At 38.7% G+C, this 26,601-nt stretch overlaps 1 protein-coding gene across 4 annotated transcripts in view; it reads right to left on the reverse strand.

Annotated features, from left to right (window-relative positions):
• Positions 1-10,757: 10,757 nt before the first annotated feature.
• The window catches only part of LOC134533159 (3',5'-cyclic-AMP phosphodiesterase-like), a 779,555-nt gene continuing 763,711 nt past the window's right edge, over positions 10,758-26,601 (reverse strand). For all 4 annotated transcript variants that reach the window (XM_063370518.1, XM_063370520.1, XM_063370519.1 and 1 more), the window contains 5 exons: positions 25,683-25,781; positions 19,317-19,581; positions 16,737-17,014; positions 15,887-16,069; positions 10,758-15,016 (listed from right to left, as the gene is read on the reverse strand). In XM_063370518.1, the coding sequence (XP_063226588.1) occupies positions 14,726-15,016; positions 15,887-16,069; positions 16,737-17,014; positions 19,317-19,581; positions 25,683-25,781 (1,116 nt within the window). In that variant the 3' untranslated portion in view covers positions 10,758-14,725. The remainder of the gene's footprint in view (positions 15,017-15,886; positions 16,070-16,736; positions 17,015-19,316; positions 19,582-25,682; positions 25,782-26,601) is intronic.

Genomic DNA, 26,601 nt, shown 5'->3' on the forward strand with positions numbered 1-26,601 from the left:
GACCCAGAAACAGTCTGAATGTTGTGCGAAATCGACTAACCTTGTGAATGCTGCTACATCTCAAGATTTATCAAGAAATAATGGGCAAAATACAATCGATCTACCTGCATGACAGACATATTCTGTTTCTGGAAACTGGAAATAATAAATTAAACTTTTGGGGCTATGGCTACTGAGAGCATGCTCGAGAAATGTGTCCAACTAGAAGTTCGATATATAAAAGTTGTGGCAAGAAAGGCCACTTTGCTAAGGTATGCAAGTCCTCTGGCGAAACTTCTGCAGCAGCATCCTTCAATGCAACAATATCAGCTGCTTCTCCAGCTTGTTTATATTGGCCAGTCATAATGGTCAAACTAATTGGGGCATATATCAATGCACTTACAGAGATATGAAGTTCAAAGAGATTTCTGGATCACAAACTTGTTATTAAACCATCTGAAATTTGATCCTGCCAGAAGAGAGATTTCTATGGCTTCTACATCATTGCACTCAATTAATTTTGGGTATTGTAAGGTCTCTTTGTAGAAGTGTGAATAAACTTTAAAAAAAGGAGTTAAATTAGCAGTGATTTAAGATATTTATGCACTCACCTACTAATTGGACATTATATTCTAGGACATAGAAACTACATTCGGTTTGTAATGTTAACCATGACCTTCGCTATCAAACAATCTATCTCCCAATTGCAAGACCATTGAAGATAACTCTAGAAAATATATCAAGGATAAATGAAATTAATAGAGTCTGAAATTGAATGTCTTCCATCAGAAGGGATAACATAACCTAGTAAATCACCATGGTATGCACAGGCTCTATTGACCTTAAGTAAGAATTACAAGAAACTGATGACCATTGACTATTCACAGACGATTCACGCAATTATCACTCTTGACCTGTGTAGTCCATATCACCAGTTTGCTATCAAAGAAGAAAACCCTGTACAGTCATTCAAGTTTGTAACAAACTCTATTAATACCATAGCTATAGTTTTCAACATATTATTGACAGTACCAATTATTCAACTAGAGAATATAGATGGTATTTTTGTTTCTGTAAACAATGTTTCTTTGTGTAGCAGCAATCAAGACAAGCATTAATGAACCTACAAATATTTCTTGAAGCTGGTCGCAAGTATAATCAAACATTAAAAGAAGGAAACTGTGCATACTCTGGTAAAGCAATAAACCTTTTATGTTACGCAAAAACCCTCATACCGGACTTACGGATCTGATCCCTCCTCATAATTCTACATCTTTGGACAGAATGGTGGGTACATTTGCTAACTTCTCTAAATGGATACTAAGATTATCTGGAAAGCTCTATCCACTAACCCAAGGCGGATCTTTCCCAATTCCCAAGGAAGCTGTATTTATCTGAAAGTGGAAATTGCTAACACGATAGTACCTGCAATATATTATAACATTCCATTTTTTGATGAAACTGATGCATAATATTATCACGATAGTGCAGTGGTCTTTAATCAAGGAGGAATACCTATTTCATTATTTTCAAGAACCCTATAATTAGGTGAAAAGTCACTCATCAGTAGAAGAATCATTTGCTATTTAGGAAGCTTTGAGGAAATTCAGGCATTACTTGGATCAATGTCAGCTCATTACTGAACCAGAAATCAGTCTCTTTTCATTTTATAATCTGCAGGCTAGCAAAATTAAAAAAAATAATAAAATTATGTGATGTCATAAATGGAGTTATCATGTTTCAGTTACGACATCGTCCCGGAAAGAATAACACTGTGGCAGATACCTTTCCTACGATCTGTGGATCTTCATCTGAAAGCAATACTTAAGTAGATCTGCACGCATTAGGGAAAGAACACAAAAGTAGTGTAAATAAGGGTTGAACTAAAAAATTCTTGATTTGCCGAACAGGCACTAGGTGAGCGCAAGGGTTACAAGAATGCTGATGAATTGTTACAACTGGTGGCAGGCTTATTTTCTAAGGAATTTTGGCCTTGATAGTGTTGCTCGTTGTTGGTCCTTCTATTTAGCATACAATAAGAATCATGCGCCGACGGATTGTCATATCATGTACATACGTGCAAGCGCGACTGCGAGTCGGCCACGAGGGCCGACGCCCTGGCACAGAGGAGATAAGAACCAGAGGCGAAATCAGCTGTGCACACCCGAACTCGCCGTGTTGACACATCGTAGGCTAGCCGCCATTTTTGTGGCAAGTATAATTTTGGCCTTGGTATAGCGTTTTAAACTTTGGGATGCTGCAGAGATCAGTTTTATGAAAATGAATGAGTTTCGTAAACGTTTTGGAGCATCAAACTGTTTAAACAACAGTGGTCAACCTGAAAAAAGAAGCTTCTTCAGATTTCCTATAGATGAAATACTGTAAGTAAAAATAACGTGTCAACATAGTACCTATAAGTTCTGCAATGTTGATTCCACAACTTGCCAAATGTGGCTGTTACTTTCCTTCTTCTATTTGTTATCTTAATTATCAGTAATATTTTAGAGTGTAATGTGGGTTTGTTATCTTATGCAGTAAACGAATATAGGAATTATCGCGATTAAAATTGGCCTAGCGTGTTAAAATAAAATAACTGCTTATAGACCTATAAGTGTTCGTGTAAAACCATCAGAGTGCTTTAAAACATAAGTGATGGGCTAAAATTTTCATTTATATGTACTTTTTTCATGTGGGTACATATAGTGTTGAGTAATGATTTCATAACATTGAAACATAATCAGTTGTTACCTAACCTAAGGTAAACCTAACCAAACATAATTGTAACCTAATAAACCTTATCCCAATGTAATCTAACCTTATCATACTTAACAAATGAGGGTAAATGTTCCGTATTGCGTATCCAGGTGTATCCAGATATACCTTTTATCCTGATGGCATGATCCTGTACATCTGAACCTGTGGTAGGGTAGACCGGGGGAAATCGGGTCACGGGGTAAACCGGGTCATCGTAACAATATATGCTGTCTTGTGGCGAAAGAATGAACTGGAGTCTACGGAACCTACCAAAGAGTGCTGCTATCTGTCTATACAACCGCCCACTACAAGGCGAACATCGTCTGTAACAACAGTCTGGTAGTCTGTGCGACATGAACCCGAACCTGTGTAGTCCTGAAGTGGAAAATTCTTAACAATGTAAGTTTTATTTTGTTTCAAATAAGCCTTTACGTTCGCATTTCGAAATAGTATTGTAGTTTAAGTAATGGAGTACGAAAATATGTACCCAATTAACATTCTTCTGCATTACTGAAGCTCTATATGTTTGACAGAATTTATAATATTTTTCTTTTTTTTTAAAGTGCGAAATGGGGTAACTCGGGTCGCTGACGTTGGGGTAAAACGAGTCACTGCATACAGTGGGGAAATCGGGTCGCTTCATATATTTGCTATATATTGTGAAGCACTTTATTCTTCTTTCTCAATTTTTAAGTTAAGACCTATTCTAAATAAGTGGAAAAAATGAATTTAAGGCACATGACTTCAACTTTAGTTAAAATTTGTAAGTACTTATAATAATATTGAAGTTTAGGACATGTTAAAATAATGAAAATATTATCCATGTAAATATAGAATTACGTGTTCACTGCCAAATATGTAAGTGGAAGGAGCACCACAGAAGAAGTGAGATGCCTGTTACCAAAACCGGAAAATTTAACACCAAAGGGAATAGGTGAACGAAAAACTGTTGCTTCTCTAAGGCTACTGTCAAAAGAGAATCGCACATTGTTGGAATCCGGGAAATTGAAAAGCAAGAAGCAGGTGTTAAATTAAGTTCAAAGCAAAGCAAAATTGAACCTCTGAAGACGAAGAAGCGAACAAAAACTAAAAACACATCCGAGTTGGAAATTTTCGAAGAAGGCCAGGATGATGAGGAAGATGTTCTCTGCAACATGTGCAAAATTGCATACAAAGACATCAGAAGCTGCACTGCTGGAGACTGGATTCAGTGCCAGTCTTGCAAAATGTGGTACCATGAGCGCTGTGTCAATGCTTTTCAGTGTAAACAGTTTGTATGCGGAATGTGTCTGTCAAAACAGTAAAGAAAATCTGTTGATCCGATTTGCCCCACTTGTGATCCGATTTACCCCACTTCTGTCCAAATCGGGTCAAAACATTTCATTTTCCTTTTATCAAGTTTAATGTCAATTCGTAAGGAAGATTGGCTAATGTTTGTATGTAAATATGTACATAAATGTATGACTGATATTACTGTAGATTATTTTATGGTAAATTAATATTGGTTTTATACTTATTCAGGAATTTCAAAAAATTGACCCGATTTCCCCCGGTCTACCCTACATGATGCTTTTTTTTAGCAGTGGGGATGAGCGAAGCGCCGACGCATTTTACAGCGCGAAAGCTGATATAAAAAATAAATTATTTGTAAGACAAATTACATCAGGTTTCGCACTACGCCTCAGCGCTACGTGTCTCTCACACTGCTAAAAAAAAAAATAAGCATCATGTACCACAGGGTCAGCTGTACAAGACCGTGCCATCAGAATCGTACCATCAGGACCACAGGGTTAACTTGGATACGCAATACGGAACTTTCACCCAAATGAGATTAAGTTAGTTCTTTAGTAAAAACAGGGATTTTTTTTTCAAGACTTTTGCACGAGAAGCTATTCCTGATATTTACTATATAATTTGAATTTATTGCAACAGGTTGACTACCTACTGTCCTAGAACTAGGCCTAATACTTTCCATGCTTTACTCACTTAGGTACGTACCAAAAGAAAGGAATGATTAGTGTGCACGTCATTTGTGTATTTTTTTTAAAATATTTCTGGAGGATCAAATGCAACAAATTTGATATAGGTCTTCCCACTATTTTTTTTCTTGTATGCAGATATGATCATGGATTGTGTGCTGTATAACCTCTGATTTCACGCAAATAAAATATTTCGTAAGTTGCCTATGCAAACATGCCGTCACACACGGACAAATAGGCTCGTCACTTAATTAAACACGCTCTAACACAACAAAAAAATCACCGTCTCATAATACTTCACCACTATTCAATCTACGCATGAATCGTAACTGAATGCATTCGTTAACTTACGTATGGTCCACGCATTAAACCTTAATGGAAAATTGAATATAATTATGTGTCGAGTAGAAATTTTTGGAATAATGATCCATACTTCATGAAAACGTAGCATTCAACATGTGTTTATGAGCTGCGCACACGCCACAAACATGGCGGCCAACTTTTCGACTGTCTGCTGTCGAGTTCGCCAAGATCAAAGGGACCGCGCCTCTATTTCGTCTCTGGTTCACTTATATACTCCGTGGCTCTGGACTGTTCTCAAGGCCACGATGATGTGTGGCCAGCAGTGCTGCCACCTGCGGGAGGGAGGGAGTCTAGTTGGTGTTGCCTTGGCACGCCCGGTAAGGCGCGGAAGGGAAGCTAGCCCCCCCCCCCCCCCCCAACCATTCGCCCAACCCCCACCCCCACCACACTACAACACAGTCTGGACACAAAAAAAATTCACAGTTAGCGTTGTAGTGTGTTGGTTCAAGGTCACAAACAAAGAGTAACTCAAACAACAGTTTTGGATAAGCACATGCGCGAGTAATGCTTTTTTTTTTTTTTTTTTGTTATCTCGCTTTCAGCGCCACCTACGCTAAATGGCGACTCCCAAGCGTAATTTCCCCAGTTAGTAAAAAGGCGAACCTGTTAACTTTATTCGGCAACACGATGGAGGCCCTCCCCCATTGGAATCTCATTGTACGAGAGTGGTTTAACGTCGGAAGTCCCTGACCGTTGGATTGGACGTAATGGTCGAGACGACATGACCTCTTTCTCGCTGGCCTCCACGTTCACCTGACACGCCATGCAAAAAATTTTGACGTGACGTCTAATAAATCGATGAACGCCGGTTTCACGCACGAAAAAGTGTCCCGTTACGCACATTGTTCCGTTACGCTGAGTCCCATTACGCTCATTGTTCCGTTACGCTGTGTCCTGTTACACTCATTGTTCCGTTACGCTGTGTTCCGTTACGCTGTCGGCGAGTGCAGTAATAATAGGTTATGTTACAACTGACTAAAAAATTATGGTGATTCATATAATTGATGATAGATATTTGATTACAGTTTCTTTTTATGAAACTTATTCATAATTATATTTAAACTTTATAGCTAAACGCCAGTTTTTTAAATAAATTACAAGTCATCTACACGTGAACTGTTTCGTCGACTGTTTATAAAGTGAAGTGAAAATATGTGGTTTTCATTGCTTATTACAACAATAATTTCGGCAAAAAAAAAAGGTTAATTATTCTTGCATTTTAAAAATCTGATTACTTTTATAATTTCAAGTATTTATTCTTTTATTATTAAAATAAAAATTATTCAATTTTATTCATAAAAGTATGCAATCATTTCATCAATGTTTTGTTATGACGTCACGTTGAACTATCGTCCGTAAACCGACTTTACAGACACCCTTTTTTTTTTTTTTCCGTTTGGGGCTTTATAAAAGGTCGTGTCTACTTTCCGCCGGTACCTAATGATTTGTCTGAATTGAGACACAGAACTGAAGAGGCTATTGCTTCCATTACTCTGGACTTGTTAACCAAAGTGTGGAAATAATTGTACTTTAGGTTGTAGCCTATGCGTGCCGTATAACTAAAAGTGCAAATATTGGACATTTGTAAGAACATCTGGTCTTCAATTGATGTATGATTTGTTGTAAATAGTGTAAATTAAAATGTTACATGATAACATTGGAACTGGGATTTTTTTTAAGAACATCCTAGATCCAATACTTAATAAATAGCTTGAGAGTTTCTCACTTCGAATCACCTGTTGTGCGTCTTTTTCTTCACAAGTAAACGCTGTTGTAACTTTACAAATCACTTGGTAGAACAATTCCTTCAGTTCGTGTATCATACATTTACTGTCCCAAACCGAAAAAAAAACATTGTTACGAACGCGAGAGACCAGCTGCGCGCGGCGGACAAGAAAATTCCCGGAATTCCTAATTGTATAGGCCAGTGGTTCCTAACCTTTTTCAGCTAGTGACCCACCTTTCCTTATCGGAATACCTCCAAGGGCCATCAGTCCATGGTGGAGTAAAAACCCTTATTTGTATCGTTTCCCTTCCTTATGTATATATAATTATCTAACAAATATTGCAAATATATATTGATTATTGATAAACAATTTATGTTCTGATTTGAAAATGGTTGACAAAATAGTTACTTATTTAACAATATATATATATATGTTTGAAATATATGCAGCAAGTGGTTTCATACTCACTAACAAGTGTTCCTAGGAGAAGTTAAAATCTACAATCTTTGCATTCGCCTGTACTTTACCCTTTTCATAATTAATTAGGTTAGTATCTGATGGGCCAGTTTCCCCTTCTTCAATAGCTACTTGAGAAATTGTATTCTTACCAAAAGATCCTGTTTTCAACCATTTGGCCATCTTCAAAACTTTACGAAACCACAATACAACCACACAGCGAAAATTCAAACCAAACACCAACACGTTGAACTAGCTGCACCAAATATGTACCTCACTGCACGATGTCCACAGTAGGACTGAGTGACTGAGGTTAGTTAACAATAGTGCTCACCTGGCGTGACCTTCGACAGTGAGGCGGTAGAACTGGAGGGGGAGCGGCGTTGCCAGAGTGTGCACCGCCTGTGCGACTGTGTGAGTCATCTGGTTCTGTTGTCTGCCCCAGATGCCAAAAATCAAGAACCAAGAAAACAATCAAAACACAATTCGATTTGTTTCGATTCTTCTTATATTTTCTGATGGTTTATTCGATTGTTTCTTACAGTTTTAGGATCGAGTCGCGACCCACCGGTTGGGAACCGCTGGTCTAGGCCGTAAAGGCTCCTTTGGAGGGGGTTTGTCGGTTAATATTGATGCGATTTAATGGTTGTGTGTGTGGGGAGGGGGGAACTGGGTTCGTAAGTGATAGTCCAAACAAGTTTTATCACTGTTTTATTAATTACTAATACATACATTATTAATAAACAATTGCACTTAAAAATGCCAGATCACCAATCACTGCACTTAAAAATGTTTATTCGCAAGTCACTCAATGTCTATCAAGTTCCGCAGTTCACACTCCTCACTGGAGCTAGGCTCAACAGTGGTTCGCCCCTTACCTCGCGCCTGTCCACACACACAGCCTCCCGCCACTCGGTCGCACTCTCTCGATCTCGTCGCTCCGCTTCGCCCCACTCTCGAGTGGCTCTCTCACCTTCTTCGCCGATGTCGCTCTTCCCTTCACTCTCGGAACTCGCTCAGGAATACCGCGGAGGCCGGCGTCGCTGCTTAAGTACCTGTGGCGCCCTTCTCGAGCCAACGAGAGCGGCTGTGACGAGTCGCGTCATTCCGAGCCGACGCGACTCCCGAAACATCGAGAATGGCGACGCTTATTCACGCCACTCCACGCAGTGGTGGCCTCTGTAAGTCCTAATTCCCAGGCCGCTAAAGGTGATAATTGCCCGAGACAGTACGATGCGCCTGGTGCGGAGGGGGTAGCGACAATTTATTGTATTGTCGGTTTGAGGGTATTTTCTAGTAACATTCTTGGAGAAGCAGTATATTAAACTTTGCTGCTTGTATTTTTATTCGTTTAGCAGACTTATTTACGAGCAAGAATGGTTTACTATTAAAACCCAGAAATACTTTATAGATATAACAATAGTCTAGAAATGCTGTTTGAGTTGCAAGGATTTAAAAATATTTTTATGGAAATTGTGAACAAACAAAACTATCTATAACAGAAAAAATGGCCCAATAAAATAAAATAATTCACTTTAATAATTTAATAATAATAATTTAGACTGTTTATTATACAAATAAAATATCTGATTCTGAATAAACTGAAAAAAAGGTCAAATCATTCAAAACAAGTATATTTTAGTTGGTTTCCTCAATGAAGCTCAGTTTGAAACACAAAATGGAGAATAATTGAAGAGCCAGGCACTTGAGTTAGCTACCACATATAAAAAAAGACTTAGAAAGGGACGTGTTGGTGATATAAGTGTAAAGTTTTAAGTGCTATCATACATTGGATCCAAGCAAAAATATTAAAACATCTCCACCAGCAGATATTTTGCAATGAATATATAAGAACGGGCTTGAAGACGCGTACCTCAACATAACGACAGCATTGATAATTTTCCTCACATCACCAGTCTCAGTCGCCACAAATGAATGGAGTTTTAGCAAACTAAAGATCAAAAAAAAATTAGGTACTTACCTCAGAAAATTAACAAGATAACGACTAATCAACCTGAGCATTATATCACCAGAGCACAAGTTAAGAAAAAACCCAGTTAAGTTAGTTTTTGTTCACGCTTTCTGCATTTAAATTAATTTTTCTTACCCTTTGTCACTAGATTGAGATTGTGTAAAATGTCTTAAGTATAATTTTCTACATAATAACGTGAGTAAAATCGGTTCATTCCTAATGTTAGCACTATTTATTATAATTAAATATTCTGCTCAGCTCACACATATACTGATATCATTTGATAACCCTTTAAATTTCATTTGCAGCATTATGATACGTGTGAAATTTCTTATAGTTAATTTCATATTTTATCTAATACAAGATTGAAATGACTGAAAATAAATCTATTTATTCACAATTTAAGTATATTCAAAATTTTTATGAATAGTGGAATTAATGTGTGTAGGGATAATGTGTGGTCGGGAATGTTACTGTTTGGTTGGTTGGTTTTGAAGAAAAAATATATTTTTTTTGGGGGGGGGGGGGGGGGGGTAGAAGATTAATGAGTTATTGTCCTGGATGGAACCTAGTGTAGTTAAATTCCTGTCCTGAAAGCAAACTCATAATATGAAATAATTTTTTGTTTGTAAGGAATAATAATTTTTGAAGTGTTTAGCACAGCTTGCTGATAAAGTCATTACAAATTATTATATTATATTATATTCATTCCAATGTTGTAATTTTGTTTGAATATAACAATTTTATATTTATTTCCATATTTAATAAGAAATATAAGTTTGCACAGGTTGTTGGGAAAATTGTTCCCATGTAGATGCATATTTTAACACCATGATCCTGAGCCTTGTTCATGGCAAAAACTGTACCAAGATTCATTGCACAGAAATAATCTGTGTGTACAGATTAAGTAATGAAACCAAAAGATTTGTTTCATGTATTAACCAGGCAAATGTTTCTGAAACATAATTTTAAAAGAGGCCAAAACTATTAACGAAAAAAAAGTCAGTCAACTATAAAAAAAAGGGGGTGGTTAGAATCATATCAAAAGAAATTAAGAGCCTAGGAGCAAGTAATTTTGTTGGGCTCCCTCCGCACAACTAAAAAAATTTACTGAAGACTGAAATTTACTTTGGCCATAAATGTAAATGTGATCTGGTAAAATTGCATAACTTGTGATGCTTACGATAAATTGTATTAGGAATAGTATTATAACATTTTTCTTACTATATGGTACACACAAGCATAAACAAATATTTTGGTGTTCATGGGACCCCCTCTGGCCCTTTCTGTGTGATGGCCATTGTTAGAATAATATAAGCTCTAAACTGATAAGTTAATATTTAAACCTGCCAATAGTTTTTTATCAATCAAAATAATTAATATACTGATGAAAGTGAATACGATACAAATATATTGATTCATAGTAGCATTTAATCTAGTCAATCGTCAAGTTCAAATATGTATTTTTTTCTTATTTCATAATAAAGTGGAGTAGGTAAACAATGAGATAATATTCAAACAGTGTAGTAAAAGCTTCAAGGTATATTTTATTGACTTGTTTCGGACTGCATAAAAGATTATGTAGTGACACTCTTCAAGATTTCAATGGCATTAATAGTCAAACAAAATGTAGTAGCACAAAAAAACTCACCTAATTTTGTAACATAACACATTTTCTGTATCAGTTAAATAGATATTAATAACTTTAATTTAAAATAACTTATATTCCCCCAAAAGCATTTTAAAAAATTTCAATTTTCCCCAAAGATTTTAGTAAAAAAATGAGGCAATTATGGTCAACAGTCTACTAAAAAATTACATAAGTAATAATTAAAACTACATTTAAAACCAAAATAATTATTATTAAAAGAAATCTCATGTGGTACATAATTATATCACATTTTTGTACAAACAACAGTGACTCATATTTGTGTGGTAATTAACAATAGTTTATTAACTTGAAATTTTTTTAGCAAACTAAAAACAATATTCAAGCTTTTACCAAATATTAATTGTTAACATAGAAAACATATCTAGTTATGAACACTTGCAAATTATTTTATCAATATTCATTTTTCAACATTGGCAAATGTAACATCATTCAAATGATACATTAGTGGCATTTATAAGCAATAATAAAACAAGTATGTTTCTAGTACACAATTTGGACCATTGAGTATATTATATTGTCTTATCTAGAAACAATAAAATTGGTGATGCCTGCTACATAAATTTACACAATATTCTACATTGAAATTTTCTCAAAAACCATAAAATTGGTTTATTATAATGAAAGATTTTATTTGTGAAAATTACCAAAAAATATAACCAATAGTTTTTTTCACTTATTTTCTGTCTTGTCTAAGATAACAATGCATATTTCAATGTTAACTACTATGTAGAATAATTAGTCAAATTAAAAAGATAGCTTAAAACATATTCATTTTCATACAAAGTTTAACAGAAAGTAACATATTTAGGAGATTCATCCATTGAACAAAACATTTAAGCTCTGTAGGCTTTCCAAGGTTTACCATTAAATTATTTACTACTGTACTTACATCAGTTTGTGCTTGCGTCATTAACTCCAAATACCCATTACGAGAACAAAGAAATCCTATGTGACATGAAGTCACTACCTATGGCTTGACTATGTTTAACAAAACCACGGCTAGGTACAAAGTGTTATTGGCAAAACATTCTCAGAGAAAATCGAACATATGATTGGCAAGTTAGCACACACAAACACACAATTCTCCTGAAAAACAAAAAAAAAAAGAAAAAAAATTCAAAAACCTGAAGGTTAAAATTTACCCATGAAGATATAAAATTTTGTTGCTACTATAATTTTTAATTAGCCAGTTAGGTAAATAACACTCAGCCAAAAGGATATCGGGAACAGCAGGTGCAAGCATTAGATGTTAATGTTACCAGTAAGACAGTTTTCTAGTCTGATAGTAACAAAAGTCTTAAGAGGAAAAAATACATTACAACTACACATATTAACACACAACACACATTAAAATATATCACACACTACACAATAGTGATTTTGGTTTCAATGTCACTTTACACAAGTTTGCGTGATTGCCTGACAGCTTTATGATATCTTGTATGCTAAGAATTTTGGTGTTCACAGACATAAATATTAAACCACTATCTCTCAAGACACTTCAGAAACATACTTTGACAAGATCCAATAGACAGTAACTATATGTACTTTGCCTTTTGGCTTGACCACTTTGAAAAGAAGTGCTTTTATGTATCCCTTCGTAGAGTGGTTTCCATATCAAATTCAACTATCTTCCATAGGAAGCGTGCAGATCAATTTAATACTCCTTGTTCTCCAAAACTTCAAATGAAACGGTTTTTAACGTTAGCTACCTGTATAGTAATTTAAAAAAAACCGCTACAATGCTGCAGGAGAAGGCAGTTTCACAAAGCCGTCAGGATGTCTCAAGTTTTGTGACAAATCATTTGCCATTTGAATTTTTCATGTTTACATTGTAAAGTCTGGTAATTTATTCCAAGAGCTATTGTTTGTCGTAAACCCTGCTTTTACCAAAGTTCAACACACAGTTCAACACACAGTTTACTATGCAAGCTCCTACATCTTAAAATAAATACTTAAGAATTCAGTAACGCCCAGCGTCCTGTCTCATCCTAAGAGTCCTTGTATCATTCCGCCATCTATAAACATTTTTTGCGAATTCACCTGCAATAAAATCGAAACCATTTCGATAATACTCCACCAGTTAACTCACAACATATTTTTGGGATAGGTGGGGAAAATATATGGCATTAAACAAAGTGCCCTTAAGACACTTGATGTGCACACAAAATGGGCACATGCAAGAATGCAAACACATCCATGTCTACACATTCACCACACACAGCCATTCGTTCATTCGCTTCTTTCCATCAATCCATTTAGCTCTCACTAGGCTAAGTTAGTCGGACATTCTTAAATCCATTATTTGTTGGTGACCTGCACCAAAGCAAATAACAAAAAGGTTACAGTGCTATCTTAATTAACTACATATCTACCATTTAAAAAAACATCCCTATCTACCAAACTGCCAAATCAATTTGTATTACCACGTATAAGCTTTTAATGACACAAAATCTATTCTCATCTTTACCTGAGCTTTTACAAAGCCAGTACTTCTCACATTTTCATTTGTGATAACATTTTGAAACGCCATCACACAAATAATATTCAGCTCATATTTGTATTGATTGAAATCACTAACTTCAAGTAAATGAATACAAATTATTTGTGAAATGAAAGTTATTTACAAGAGTGGTATATGCTGCATGTAAATAAAGAAACATCACTACGGAAACAATTATCTTTGGTTTGAGCTTGTAGGGACGAAAACTTTTGTCATAAGTCTGAAAAATAGACTGCAATAACACACCAAGTATGTAAACAGTGCTGATATCATATACCAGAACAAATGACAAATCAAATGCTTTCATACATTTATCTGCACTCATTGTAGCTTTAAGTCCAATTTTGTTACATTTTCGGTGACCTTCTTAATCTTTGAAAACGTGTACACAGAAAAGAAAACTTTTCACAACTTTCTGAAAGTATTTGAAAATTCGGTACTTTCTTATAGGCGACAATATTAACTTAACATACATAAGGTCCGAGCTATTACTGGCACTGTAAAATTACACATTTTACAATTATTGCAACAATTTAAAAGCCCTACAAAATTTTGCAAAACAATATCAATGCTTATAAACAGCTTTAAATAGGTAGGTACATTCTAAATTTTTTGTATGAAAATATATTGCATTTATGAACTAAAATTTTTGCTGGTCTGTTTTCTTTGGCAATCTGGTGTGTGTTTCATTGAATGTAATAAAATTAATCATAAGTCATAAATTTTTGAATAAAGCCAAACCATAAACTTTAATACTGTAAATCAAACCATCATTCCATACACTTAAACTTATATAATAAATTAACAACATTTCAGATCTTTCTTATGTATGGTACTTGAAAATAAGAACAAACATATCTGGACTACAATTTTCATTCACATTAAAAAAATTCCTGAAATTCTTGCTTCAGAAAAAAAAAACATTTCCAAATATAATTTTCTTACTCTCATTGTGTTTTTATTGAATAGCTTACACTGACTGGTGTGTAACACATTTGTCGCAGTGACTATTTTTTTCCCTTACTTTCTCCAACATTAAATAAAACACATACTTCTAGCTTATGCTTTTTTATTCAAAGTAGAGCTTTTTTTTTTGAATTTTGTATAAAAGAATTAGTTTCCACCTTCTAGCTGCTGACGTACACGGATATTAAAGACAGCCGGCGGCCAGACCCAGTCGCGGGCCTGGGAGAGAAGAGACCGCCTCGTCGCTCCACCCGGGGGAACAACCCCCTTCCCTCGCTTGATGTCTCACTGGCGGAACCTCCACCACTGTTGCACCTTCTCGTGCAGTTTCCTACACAGTCCCAGGAACCTCCGTCACATCCCCGCCGCCGAGGTGGCGCCCAGGTCCTCCTCGTCTTCTCCCTCGCCCTCCTCCAGGGTCACCTGGAACCTGATGCGGCCCGAGGGGTCCTCCCCCGGGTCCCCGCCGCCCCCGCCGCCGCCGCCGTCGTCGTGCTCCTCGCCCGCGGGCGGCGACGGCGGGATCATGCTCTGGTACCAGTCGCGGTTCTCCTCCAGCATGTCGAGTATGTCCTGGGCGTCCGGGTGCACCAGGTCCGCCCACGTCTCCCACAGCGGGTGCACGATGTAGTCGATGAAGCCCACCTGCGCCCACAAGCACGCGTGCTTACCACGGAGCCGTCTAGCACGCCAGAACATCGACATGCACCGCGCCTAGAGGGCCCCGCACCTAGATGGGCCCCGCACCTAGATGGGCCCCGCGCCTAGATGGGCCCCGCGCCTAGATGGGCCACACCACACCTAGATGGTCCCCACACCCACACCGGCTCATTTCATTTTTATTTCCCTTGTTTTTTTGTGTTTTAGTGATATATATATATATATATATATATATATATATACACACAAATGGAAAGAGGGAGTGTTGAGTTGTTATTATCATGTAGTTTAAAGTGGTGTTTTCATGATATCGTATAAGTAAAAAAAAAACTTCCAAGATTTTTTTTCGGCTCATACGACGTGATCTAATTGGACTTTTATCATTAGCATTCACAAATTAATCTTTAAGATAGATGAGAAAAAAATGACATAGTATAATTTTAGCTACAGTTTGACTTAAAATAAAAATTATTTTGAAAAAAAAAAGGTTTTCATATGTTTTCCGAGAAAATTTGCTGGTACAATAAATCAATAAACGAATTTTTAGATTTAAGTTAGCATTGTACAGATTTTGAACTGTTGCAAAACAGAAAACAATTTATCGTAAATATGCTTTTGGAAAAAAACAGTGATGAAAAAAATTATGTAGATCTGCTTACTAGTGACTAGTAATAAACAGTGAACGGATGAAATAGAGAGAAGACCTAGCTGATACAAAACGTAAATGCACAGATTCCAGACGAACGATCGAAACCTTTACGTCCACGGCCATGACTAAACACGACATAGTTGGAAGTGTTCAAACATTACACAGTTTGTCGAACTGCACGGCAGAAGGTGGGAAGGTGTCAGTACCTGCGACTTCTCTATCGTGGCGCTGTGCCTGTCGCACATCGGGCTGATGTCCATGTTCTGCTCCCGCTCCTTGTCGCCCTGCAGGAAGAACTCCTCCATGAGGAGGTCGACCCAGCGCCTGTACAGGCTCAGCGGCTTCGTGGGGTTGCTCAGGTCGGCGCAGTGCACCAAGTTCTCCAGCACCTGCGGCAAGACGCGGGACACACTGTTCAACGCGTGCTCACACATGCCCACACGTGTTCCACAACCATTTACTAGTTAGTTTTTAAAACATTGGAAATCGACCCATCTCTAATCTTAATGTTTGTCGTGTTAAACTACAAAACTTGTTTCTTCGTATTCAGGGCCGCAATTAGAGGCTCTGGCACCTGGGGCATGAATCATACGCCCCCCCTCCCCCTATTTTTTTGCACATACCACACCAATAAAGCGGGGGGGTCCGGGGGCCCTCCCACGGAAAAATGGTGCTATTTAAGCATTTTCCATACCTACATGTAACAGTTTCTGTGCTACTGTAACTTCCATGCATGAACCCACTATGTCCATAAAGTAGTCCGTATAATCACTAGACTTGTTCATTAAATATGTTGAGACGTTATATTGTAAATCAGATTAGACATTCCTGGCATGCAAGTTAAAAAACTTTTTACCAGTTACCAGTTGTAGTAGGAATTACAATGCAGGCGATTTCGGCGCCCCCACAGCTTTGCGCCCGGGGCGTATGCCCCGCTTAACCCCCCCCCCCCCCTAGTTGCGGCCCTGTTCGTATAAATCATTAACTCCTCAGGGACATGTTCAAGTCTGTAGATATGCAAGGTGATGTTCATCGTGAAGTGCAGCGTGCACTCGCCTGGATGCGGTCCGTGTAGTTGTCGAGCAGCAGCACCCCGGAGCCCGCCACCTTCTTGGTCTCCACCATGGTCTTGAGGTCGGCCAGCAGGCTCATGTGCTTGGACATGTCCGTCGACAGCACCATGTCGATGACCATCTTGCGCAGCGTCTGGCGCTGCTTCTTGCCCAGGTTCGCCAGGATGTCGCAGCCGTCGTTCTGCAGCAGCTTGAAGGCCACCGCCAGGTGGTGATTCTCCAGCACGCTCTCGTCGTTGTACATCAGCGCCAGCTCCGAGCCTGCGGGGCAACACACCCATATCATGACTTTCCATTTCGGGAAAATTTGATGGTACAACTCACGGAGCTGATCAATAAACGAATTTTTAGATTTAGGTTAACATTGTACAGATTTTGAACTGTTGCAAATCAGAAACCATTTATCGCAAATATGCTTTTGGGAAAAAAACAGTGATGAAACAAATTATGTAGATATGCTTACTAGTGAATAATAATAAACAGTGAACGGGTGAAATAGAGAGAAGACCTGCGTGCCTGCCTGTCGCAGGTCGGGAAGTAACCGCCCACAAGTGTTGCCTCCACCATGGGCGTAGCCAGGAGTGGCTGCAGAGGAGGGCCAAATGAAGTTGCAACATGGAAATTTTTTTTTGATAGGCCTGTTCTCAAGGTATCTGAGAAGTGGTATGGAATAAATTCCCTTCCCCCTTCCAAGTTCACAGAAAAGCGGCTGGTCCGATGTTCCTCCCTCAGAAAAGTTTGTCAACGATGACGCTTTTATATGCGTTTTTTTTTGCTATCTGATCACCTTCAAGTGCCTTTTTTTTTTGTTTTTTACCAACGTGAAATTTCTAAATAAAAAGCGGCACTTATGAACGGCAGATCCTTACACTATACACTACTGTCCTAATGTGTGTTCAAACACAAGGATACGTACTCAATTTTTTTTTCATATTCAAGTGGCCATAAAGAGCTATATAACCGTTATTTTAACTGGATTAATGAGTTTTCTCCGAGGGTTGTCGTGGTCCATCTCTACCCCTCCCTGACTACGCCCTTGGTCTCATCCCCCCCCCCAAAAAAAAACAAGCATATGAAGACTAAGTTCACCACCTGTGACCACATGCCATTGCACTGCACCTCTACTTATTGGGTCCTCGGTGGCTGTCGTCACTAAGCATCGCGCTCGTGAACTGGGCACATTAAGGACTAGTGTTCTCATAGTGTAATGCTCTCTTGATCCAAAGAAAACACCAAGGAAATTTCGGGTAAGATCAACATTTAACATTTAATAGTTTAATTCTGACAGTGTCAGTCCGGCCAACAAATTGGACATAATTCCTCTCAAACATTAACCGTATTAATCGTATTCAAATAAATAACATACAAAGATAAGAAATTTTAAAATTTTCACCATCTTTATAAACGAACTAAACACTTGGCAATGATTCAAAATTTTTTACGTTAGCTGCAATGATGTTGAGTGAGGGTGAAGACTCGGTACTCACAAGACTAGTTGGGGATTGGTGGATACTCACTCGAGTTTACGAGTAACTAGTTGTATGTTGGAGGGTATCCCTGGAGTTAATGAGGAAATGACTGATGGGTACTCACTGGAGTTTAAAAAGAAACCGGTTGGTATGTTAGTGGGAACACAATGGAGTTTGTTGGTGGGTACTCACTGGAGTTGTTGAGGAACAGGTTGGTGGGTACTCATTGGAGTTGATGAGGAACTGGTTGGTGGGTACTCATTAGAGTTGATGAGGAACCGGTTGGTGGGTACTCACTGGAGTTGATGAGGGACAGGTTGGTGGGTACTCATTGGAGTTGATGAACAGGTTGGTGGGTACTCACTGGAGTTGATGAGGAACTGGTTGGTGGGTACTCATTGGAGTTGATGAACAGGTTGGTGGGTACTCATTGGAGTTGATGAACAGGTTGGTGGGTACTCATTGGAGTTGATGAACAGGTTGGTGGGTACTCACTGGGGTTGATGAGGAACAGGTTGGTGGGTACTCATTGGAGTTAATGAACAGGTCGGTGGGCACTCACTGGAGTTGATGAGGAACTGGTTGGTGGGTACTCACTGAAGTGGATGAGGAACTGGTTGGTGGGTAGTCATTGGAGTTGATGAGGAACTGGTTGGAGGGTACTCACTGGAGTCTACGAAGAATTGGTTATGTATTGGTGGGTACTCACTGGAGTTGATGAGGAACTGGTTGGTGGGTACTCACTGGAGTCTACAAAGAAGATATTATGTATTGGTGGGTACTCACTGGAGTTGATGAGGAACTGGTTGGTGGGTACTCACTGGAGTCTACGAAGAAGATATTATGTATTGGTGGGTACTCACTGGAGTTGATGAGGAACTGGTTGGTGGGTACTCACTGGAGTCTACGAAGAAGATATTATGTATTGGTGGGTACTCACTGGAGTTGATGAGGAACTGGTTGGTGGGTACTCACTGGAGTCTACGAAGAAGATATTATGTATTGGTGGGTACTCACTGGAGTTGATGAGGAACTGGTTGGTGGGTACTCACTGGAGTCTACGAAGAAGATATTATGTATTGGTGGGTACTCACTGGAGTTGATGAGGAACTGGTTGGTGAGCCCCGGATGGTCAACGTCGTGGATGGTGGCGGCGAACAGCGCCGCCATCACCTCGAGGGGCGTGAACACCGACTCGAGCGCCGGCGTGTTGAGCAGCACGTTCGTGGACTGCGTCACGTCGGCCGCGTGCAGGCTGTTGTGGAACGGGTTGTCCTTCACGTAGTGATCCTCCAGCGTCATCATGAACGTCACGAACGTCTTGGGCGGGATCATGAACGTCTTCAGCAGCTCCCGGCTCTGCGCACAACGGCGGAAACATCTCGTCACCGGCGCACTTCTTGTAAGCACGGGAGTTTGCATTACAGATTATTACATACACATACTGGAATAAAGAGAGTTAGTACATTCTTATTACGAATCTATTATAACTATTCCACTTGAATAACTGGATTCTTGAAGTTAATGACTGTGAATAAAATTCACGGACTTATCAAACAATCTTCAATGATTTTCCTGTTTATTCCACATCTTAGATACAAAAAGGAGTCAGCGCTCGTATTTGACCAAGAAAAAACGTCATTATAGCAAGAATTAAATGTCAGAATATAAGTTTCATATGTACTGTTCACACTGCAATTTAAGGAAACATGTGTACTTAATACTGCAATTGGCAAACACTGAAAAATACTTTTAAAAAACTTGCTAATGATTTTCCGGCATCAATAAGAAACATTTTTTTAGCCAACAGTGATTTTACAAGGTAAGTACGTTCAAATGGCGAGGAGACCGTGCAACGAATATTACATTTCTCGTCTTCTTCTGTGGCACAGTTATGAAACCGAGGGGAAACAACAAAAGACAACCAGACAAGGCCTGTCTGGTGATAAGCAGAACTGGAAAACCAAGCTGGGTTCGGGCGGGACGTCTAACGACCTCGAGTGAGACCTGGAACGAGCCAATGCACTCTGCTCGGAGCATCCGATCGGCCGGTTAAACTCGGCGCGAAGAATCGATGCCGGATGCCGGATGACGGGTTCTCTCGACGGCGCGGGAGCCAATCAGGCCGAGTGGTCGCCGCGGTCAACACCGCCGCAGGGCTGCCAACCTGCTGGCCCTGGGCTCTCGCCAGGAACTGCGCTGCACGCCCGCGACAAGTGACTGTCCACCGACGAGATAATCCTCACTTGAATTTCAGTCAACCGGCATCTTTTTCTGACCGACAAATCACATGACTTCCCTGACATTGAATAGCAAGCGGTTCCGAAATACACTTCAAAAATCATCGGAAACGACTAGATGGAAACTTGCTAATCAGTGAAATCATTAACTGAATTAATCTGCAGGTTTTCAGTGACTTTTCAAATGATTTCCAATTTTTTTTATTTAACTGCAGTTTGCAATTTTTCGCATTATCCCGGAAAAAAAATAAAGCAAAAAATTTTGCCTAATGATAAAATTCGCGTCGTTATACCACGATACTTTTTATGCAGCCTTATAGCACAGGAAATTAAAATTGCCACGAAAAATTTAAGGTGCGTTCCGTTTTATAAAATCTCTGTAAGTTCGTATCGATATTGCTTTTTTGCAACACACTCGTGACCGGAAGTAAGACATTAAAAACAGCCTGAGGCAATGATTTCGCACTTCAATATGTTGCACCAAGTTAAAACCAAGCTTAATTACTATTAATTCAACATGTATTTAAAAAAATAGGTCATTCGGCAAATACAACTACATCATTATTCAAGGAAATTACGGAAAGAATCGGTCTTGTTGGGGGATCATCTAAGCATTTTCTTGGCGTGATTTTAGGGGTGGACGTATTAATGTAAATCTGGCTGCTCCAGATTTCAACCCGAAACCTCCTGAATTGGAGTCCCAAAATTTTATAATTATGTTATACTTATCGTTAGATAAGTTCATGTTTCGAAGCACGAGCAATACGATACTCGCGAGCGGAGGGAATAATTCGGCAGTCGGGCCTCCATGCCGACCCCGCCAAAACATGAAATTGGCACGCTCGAAGCAGGTGCACGACATCGATCCCGGCCGGTTACTATGGCAGCGGATTACTCGAAGTCGCGTTTGTCTTGTCGCAGGGCGTTCTGGGTAAACAGAGACGACCCCCTCCTTTGTCTTGCGGGACCGCACTCCAGCTCGGAGTCACGTGCCCGAAGGAGGGGGGGGGGCGGTGAGGGGGCAGGGTAGGGGGGGGGGGGGAACAAATTCCTCAGCCGCTCCTCCTGTTGGCGAAGTTCTCTTCACGGTCTACGAGCGCTTGTCTAACAACGAAGCTGGGATCCGTGACAACAATGCCGAGCGCCTTAAGATTATATAATACTGGAACAGGCACCCGTCTGGTTCATGAAGAAATAATACACTTACTAAAGGTAATAACTAAACCTTTTAAACGGATTGAAAACACTAATTTACTAATTAATGCAAAAACATTTATACACAAAACAAATGAAAACCAAAAACACGATTTACTTCTTTGTAGCTGAAATGCAATTTTTGTAATTAAAATTGAATAATTTTTTTTTTAACATTATAAACATATTTTATGTGCAGTACTAAGCATAAGCAATATATTATTGACATAAAAAATACTTCAATACAAAATGAAAGTGTGATAGAAATACTCCCGACAATGGGGGTCGAATCATTGGAGTAGAGTTATTTCTTCAAATAACTGGTCACAGAGGAAAAACCTAATCAATTATTTTAGAAGTTCTTGACTTGACCCTCGCCACCCATCAATCCATCTATAATCAAAAAGATTTTATGTGTACGATACTGGTGAATGACCAGGGGCAGATTCGAGGAGGTATAGGGGGGTTACAGCCCCTTCTAAAGCTTTATTTTTAAAATAATAAAGCAAATCATTAACGAAATTAAAATGACTTGGTTCAATTTATGACCACTGTATGTGCAAAATTAGGGAGTAGCTTTGTTTTTAAACATGCATTGACACTTTACATTTATGATGTTAAGGTTTCGAAAAATCACTTAAGGTACCTCAGATAGCTAAAGCATTTTTTTTAAAATCCGGACGATATATGGAGGATATTTCACGCCTTATCTTCTAAATTACCCCCCCCCCCCCCCCCCAAACAAAAGACAAACGAAAACAGGCCTATCAAAATTATATTCTCATAGCTTCCTTCGGTCCACCTCTTCCAAAAATCCTGGATAAGCCCATGCTAACGGCGACAATTTTTCGGGTCAACGCTTCCAAGAAACATTCTTCGCTTGTCTGACATTCTTGCCCTGCAAAGTATAGCTTACCAATAACGTGTAAGCGCAAAACCGGCCAGATTTAGAACACCCATACTGACGAGAACACACACACACATATGTATATATAGTTCTTAAATTACAGAGTAACAACATTTCGTTGCATGAAACACCTGGAAGGAAACGATAGCGTTTTATCTTGGGCGGACCGTGCATTGACCCTGCCAGTGTAGACTGTGTGCCGAGCGGTGAAGCTATGCGGGTCGTCACCACGAATACCGGCAGGGGTGACAGTGTAGCCGCGGACGAGCGACTATTGTCCGTCTCACGGCAACTTGTCTCAAATTTGACAGTTATCACAGTGTCAATGGTGCCCAATTCAAGAGTCTGGGGAATGTATGGTGGAGTTCGTTACGGAAATGTTTTGATCATGCTAAGACTAATGTGCATAAATATTTCCGACAGTGAATTTATCTAGGTTACATCATAAATGTGCTTCTATCGATAAACCTGATAGGAGGTGTGTTATTGAGGTAGTCAACATTTTGTGTGTCCGACAAGGATTTTTAATTTCCGAAATTAATGTCGGCAATACGGCTGTGAGTAAGAAAATGAATAGCTGTAATATATTTCTTAGCAATGTTAAAATTAGTATATATTTGTGGTGAGGGAGGCTATTCTAAAGCTCAGTGGTGGCACAGTGTGGTTTACAAAACTTATTTTATCATGAAATAATTTTTAAAGCAAAATACAATTAAAATAAATAATAAATTTAATTTCCTAATCTTTTAAAGCTAAAGTAATTAAAAAGCTTTAAAGACATATTTTATATTACAAAATTAGATGCAAACTATGTAAAACTGTTACCAGGGGGCATGGAAACAATGCAAAAATAAACCACATTATGTTTGATAAACACATGAAGTTGTTTACAATTACTGTTGACAGGACAAACAGTGACAGAAGGACTACTGTCAAATGCCAAATTTGAGACAACTTACATGAGACAAACTAAAACGTTTCTCAGACAAGGAATCTGCTAGCAAAATTAATTTAGCTGTTTCGGATTAATAAATAAAAGAAAAAATATATATTTTTAATATACATTTCAGCACAACCAAGTATTTAGAGTGATCGTAAACGAGTGCCGCCTAAATAAATAGATTGTTCGATGACTTTCTCCGAGAAAAAAAACTCTGCTTCACTAATCTAATGTTATGACATAAGAGGTGCTTGTTGAGGGTTCGCTGAATCGGGAGCCGCGGCATTGTTCAACTGCCAAGGTTCGCTCGAAGCGAGGCCGCGGGCAGTTCCGAGGTAAGAAAACAGCGCGCGGAAGGCGCGAGGTTCCATGAACCGAGGTTTGTTTGGCGAGCTATTTCCGCCGCGGCGGGCGAACGACTGCCAGCAGTCCGCGCGATAACGTGAAAAGAAAAAAAAAACCGGCAACGCCCGAAGCTAAAGCAGTCTGGGGGAGCTACTTTGAACAAAACATTCCGCCCGATGCTTCGCTAGGAACTTCGGCTCGTAAATATAACACACAATCCTCTGAGAATATGTTAATGTTATTAATGGCTTTCACGCAAAAGTATTACAAAAAAACATAATGCAAAATTAAAGGTAGTTTTTGTTATCGCGTCAAGTTAGTATAACTTTTAACTCGCGAACATAGGTAGGTACATGCACCCATTTTATTTTATAAAATCCTTGACAATAATGGATTAAATAACGCACCAGAGGGTTCACTGTAACAGCTCTTGTATAAAAGAAAATTCATTAACATGATTTCGCCACCTTTTATGGTTTTATATCATTTTTATAATAACATAGCTTTAAGCAAGGGTACGTATTTATTTTTCACGTTTCGGATTGATAAAATAAATATAATAATTGGTAGCCTTAATATAAATGTGGTTTATATAATACTGACAGCCATCGTTACGCCATTAAGTACGATTAAATAAACTACTCGTCTATGATTTGAACCTGAGTGTCAAAAATATTTTTAACATTGTAGAATAAAAATATTATGTTTAATGCGAATACTACGTATTTAGCACTTTACGTCAATAAATTACATATAATACACCGATGCCTACCAAATGAAAATTCTTTACCTTTCATTCCCAACACTTAAATAAAGTTTTAATACAGTAGATTTAAAAATTGTCTATAATTGGTTATGTGGTCAAGATGTAAAGAAAAAAAATATAATTACCGTCAAGCCTTCAAACAAACGGTCAAGCTCTTGAAATTAATTTCTCTAAATCTGTTATCTTGCTTCACGTTAACCTGACATAACGCCATGCGATTGTTTCCTTTGGGGCTTGATGAAAGATCGTGTGTACGTTCCGCCGCTACCTGATAACTTGCCGGAGTTGAGACACAGAACTGTGTGTCCATTACTCCGGACGTGTTAACCAAATTGTGGGAAGAATGTAACTTTAGGTTTGGATGTGTGCCGTACAACTAAAGGTGCACATATAGGACATTATTACGAATTCTAGGATATTTTACCTTCAATTTGATGTTTGATTTGTTTAAAATAGTCAAAATTAAATTGTTATAATGTACCGTGGAAACTGGGACATTGTTTTATTGACGTGACAACGTCTAATAAATCGATGAACTCCGGCTGCACGCACGAAAATGTGTCCCGTTACGCACATTGTCCCGTTACGCTCATTGTAAGCTTGCGCCACATACATCTCTCTTCCACTCGATTGGAACAACCATCGATTTGACTTTTTCGAGGCACATTAAACTTGAAACACTCCCATTCGTTTCCTACTTTTCCTATCATCGTCCTATAACACAGATTGGAAGAAGTTAAATAGCAAACATGTATAAAAGTTATAGTTAAAATAATGTCTTCGTTACAGTAATAAACATATTTGAATTAATTAGTGCAAATAATAGTATATTTATTATTTATATTGTAGATTTAATTTCACTCCTTTGTATCCATACAAAATAGTGATAATTCAATAAAAATGAATCAATTTTATTCATAAAAGTATGCAATCATTTCATCAATGTAATGACGTTGTCACGTTAAACTATCTTCCTTAAACCTACTTGACAAACAACACATTTGTTTTGGGGCCCCGCCAGATGAAAAGGCCCAGGGCCCAACCGGCGCGTCGAAAGGAGGCACGCACCTGGAAGGCAGAGTAGGCCACGGCTGTGAGCGGCCGGTGGTTGGACAGCTCTCCTATCCTGAAGATGTCGATGCCCCACCTGTCGATCTCGCCCAGCATCTGCAAGACGACACACAGCCTCGCGTGAGTCCGCGGCGCCCGGCTCACGGTGCCTCGCCGACTGCTTCCCGGCTTCTCAGTCTTCCCGCACGCATCTTCAAGGTTACTCGCCCTTCAAGATGACTTCAACAAAGGCATGTCGGAAAACCGCAGGTCATACCACCGTTTCAACGGACGTGGGCTCCATCCAGAAATCAAGATTATAAAATATTTTTAAAGAATTGATAATAATAATAAATCTAGACCTCTCTTAGCTTATGGCCTTTCCGGGATTTTGCTTTTAGTAGTCATGGTTATGAAGCTATGGCACTAATTTTAACATTCTTGAAGTAGAATTTTAAGCTGAGATACCATTACAAATTTTTACTTTATTTAACTGTCATTTTATAAGTTAAATTAATTTTATATAATTTATAGTAAATCATGAGTGGATGTGGTCGGAGATTTCCGCTGGTACAGTTGTGGGAAGTGCCTTGAAGCAGTGACATAACTATGGTGAGGGGGAGAGGGGACACACGGGGCCTGTACCCCGGGCCCCGCATCTGTGGGGGCGTTTAACTGTAAGAGTTATTTTTACTATAGATACATACATAAATGTTTATTTTTATGTTATGTTATGGAATATTATGTGGTGTTTATATCCTGTTGACAACAGTAATTTTTTGGTTAATTTGTGTTCATGTCTTTTGGGTTTTTTGTAGTTTTCTTCTACAGACATACATGTGCTTAGCAATGGCGTATGTCCAAAAGCTTACATCAAGTTTATTTTTAGTATTTGAAAACGTGTATTTTTCGCGTGCTATCCAACTTGCGACGCATT

Source organism: Bacillus rossius, chromosome 6 (assembly GCF_032445375.1).
Source record: "Bacillus rossius redtenbacheri isolate Brsri chromosome 6, Brsri_v3, whole genome shotgun sequence".
NCBI lineage: Eukaryota > Metazoa > Arthropoda > Insecta > Phasmatodea > Bacillidae > Bacillus > Bacillus rossius.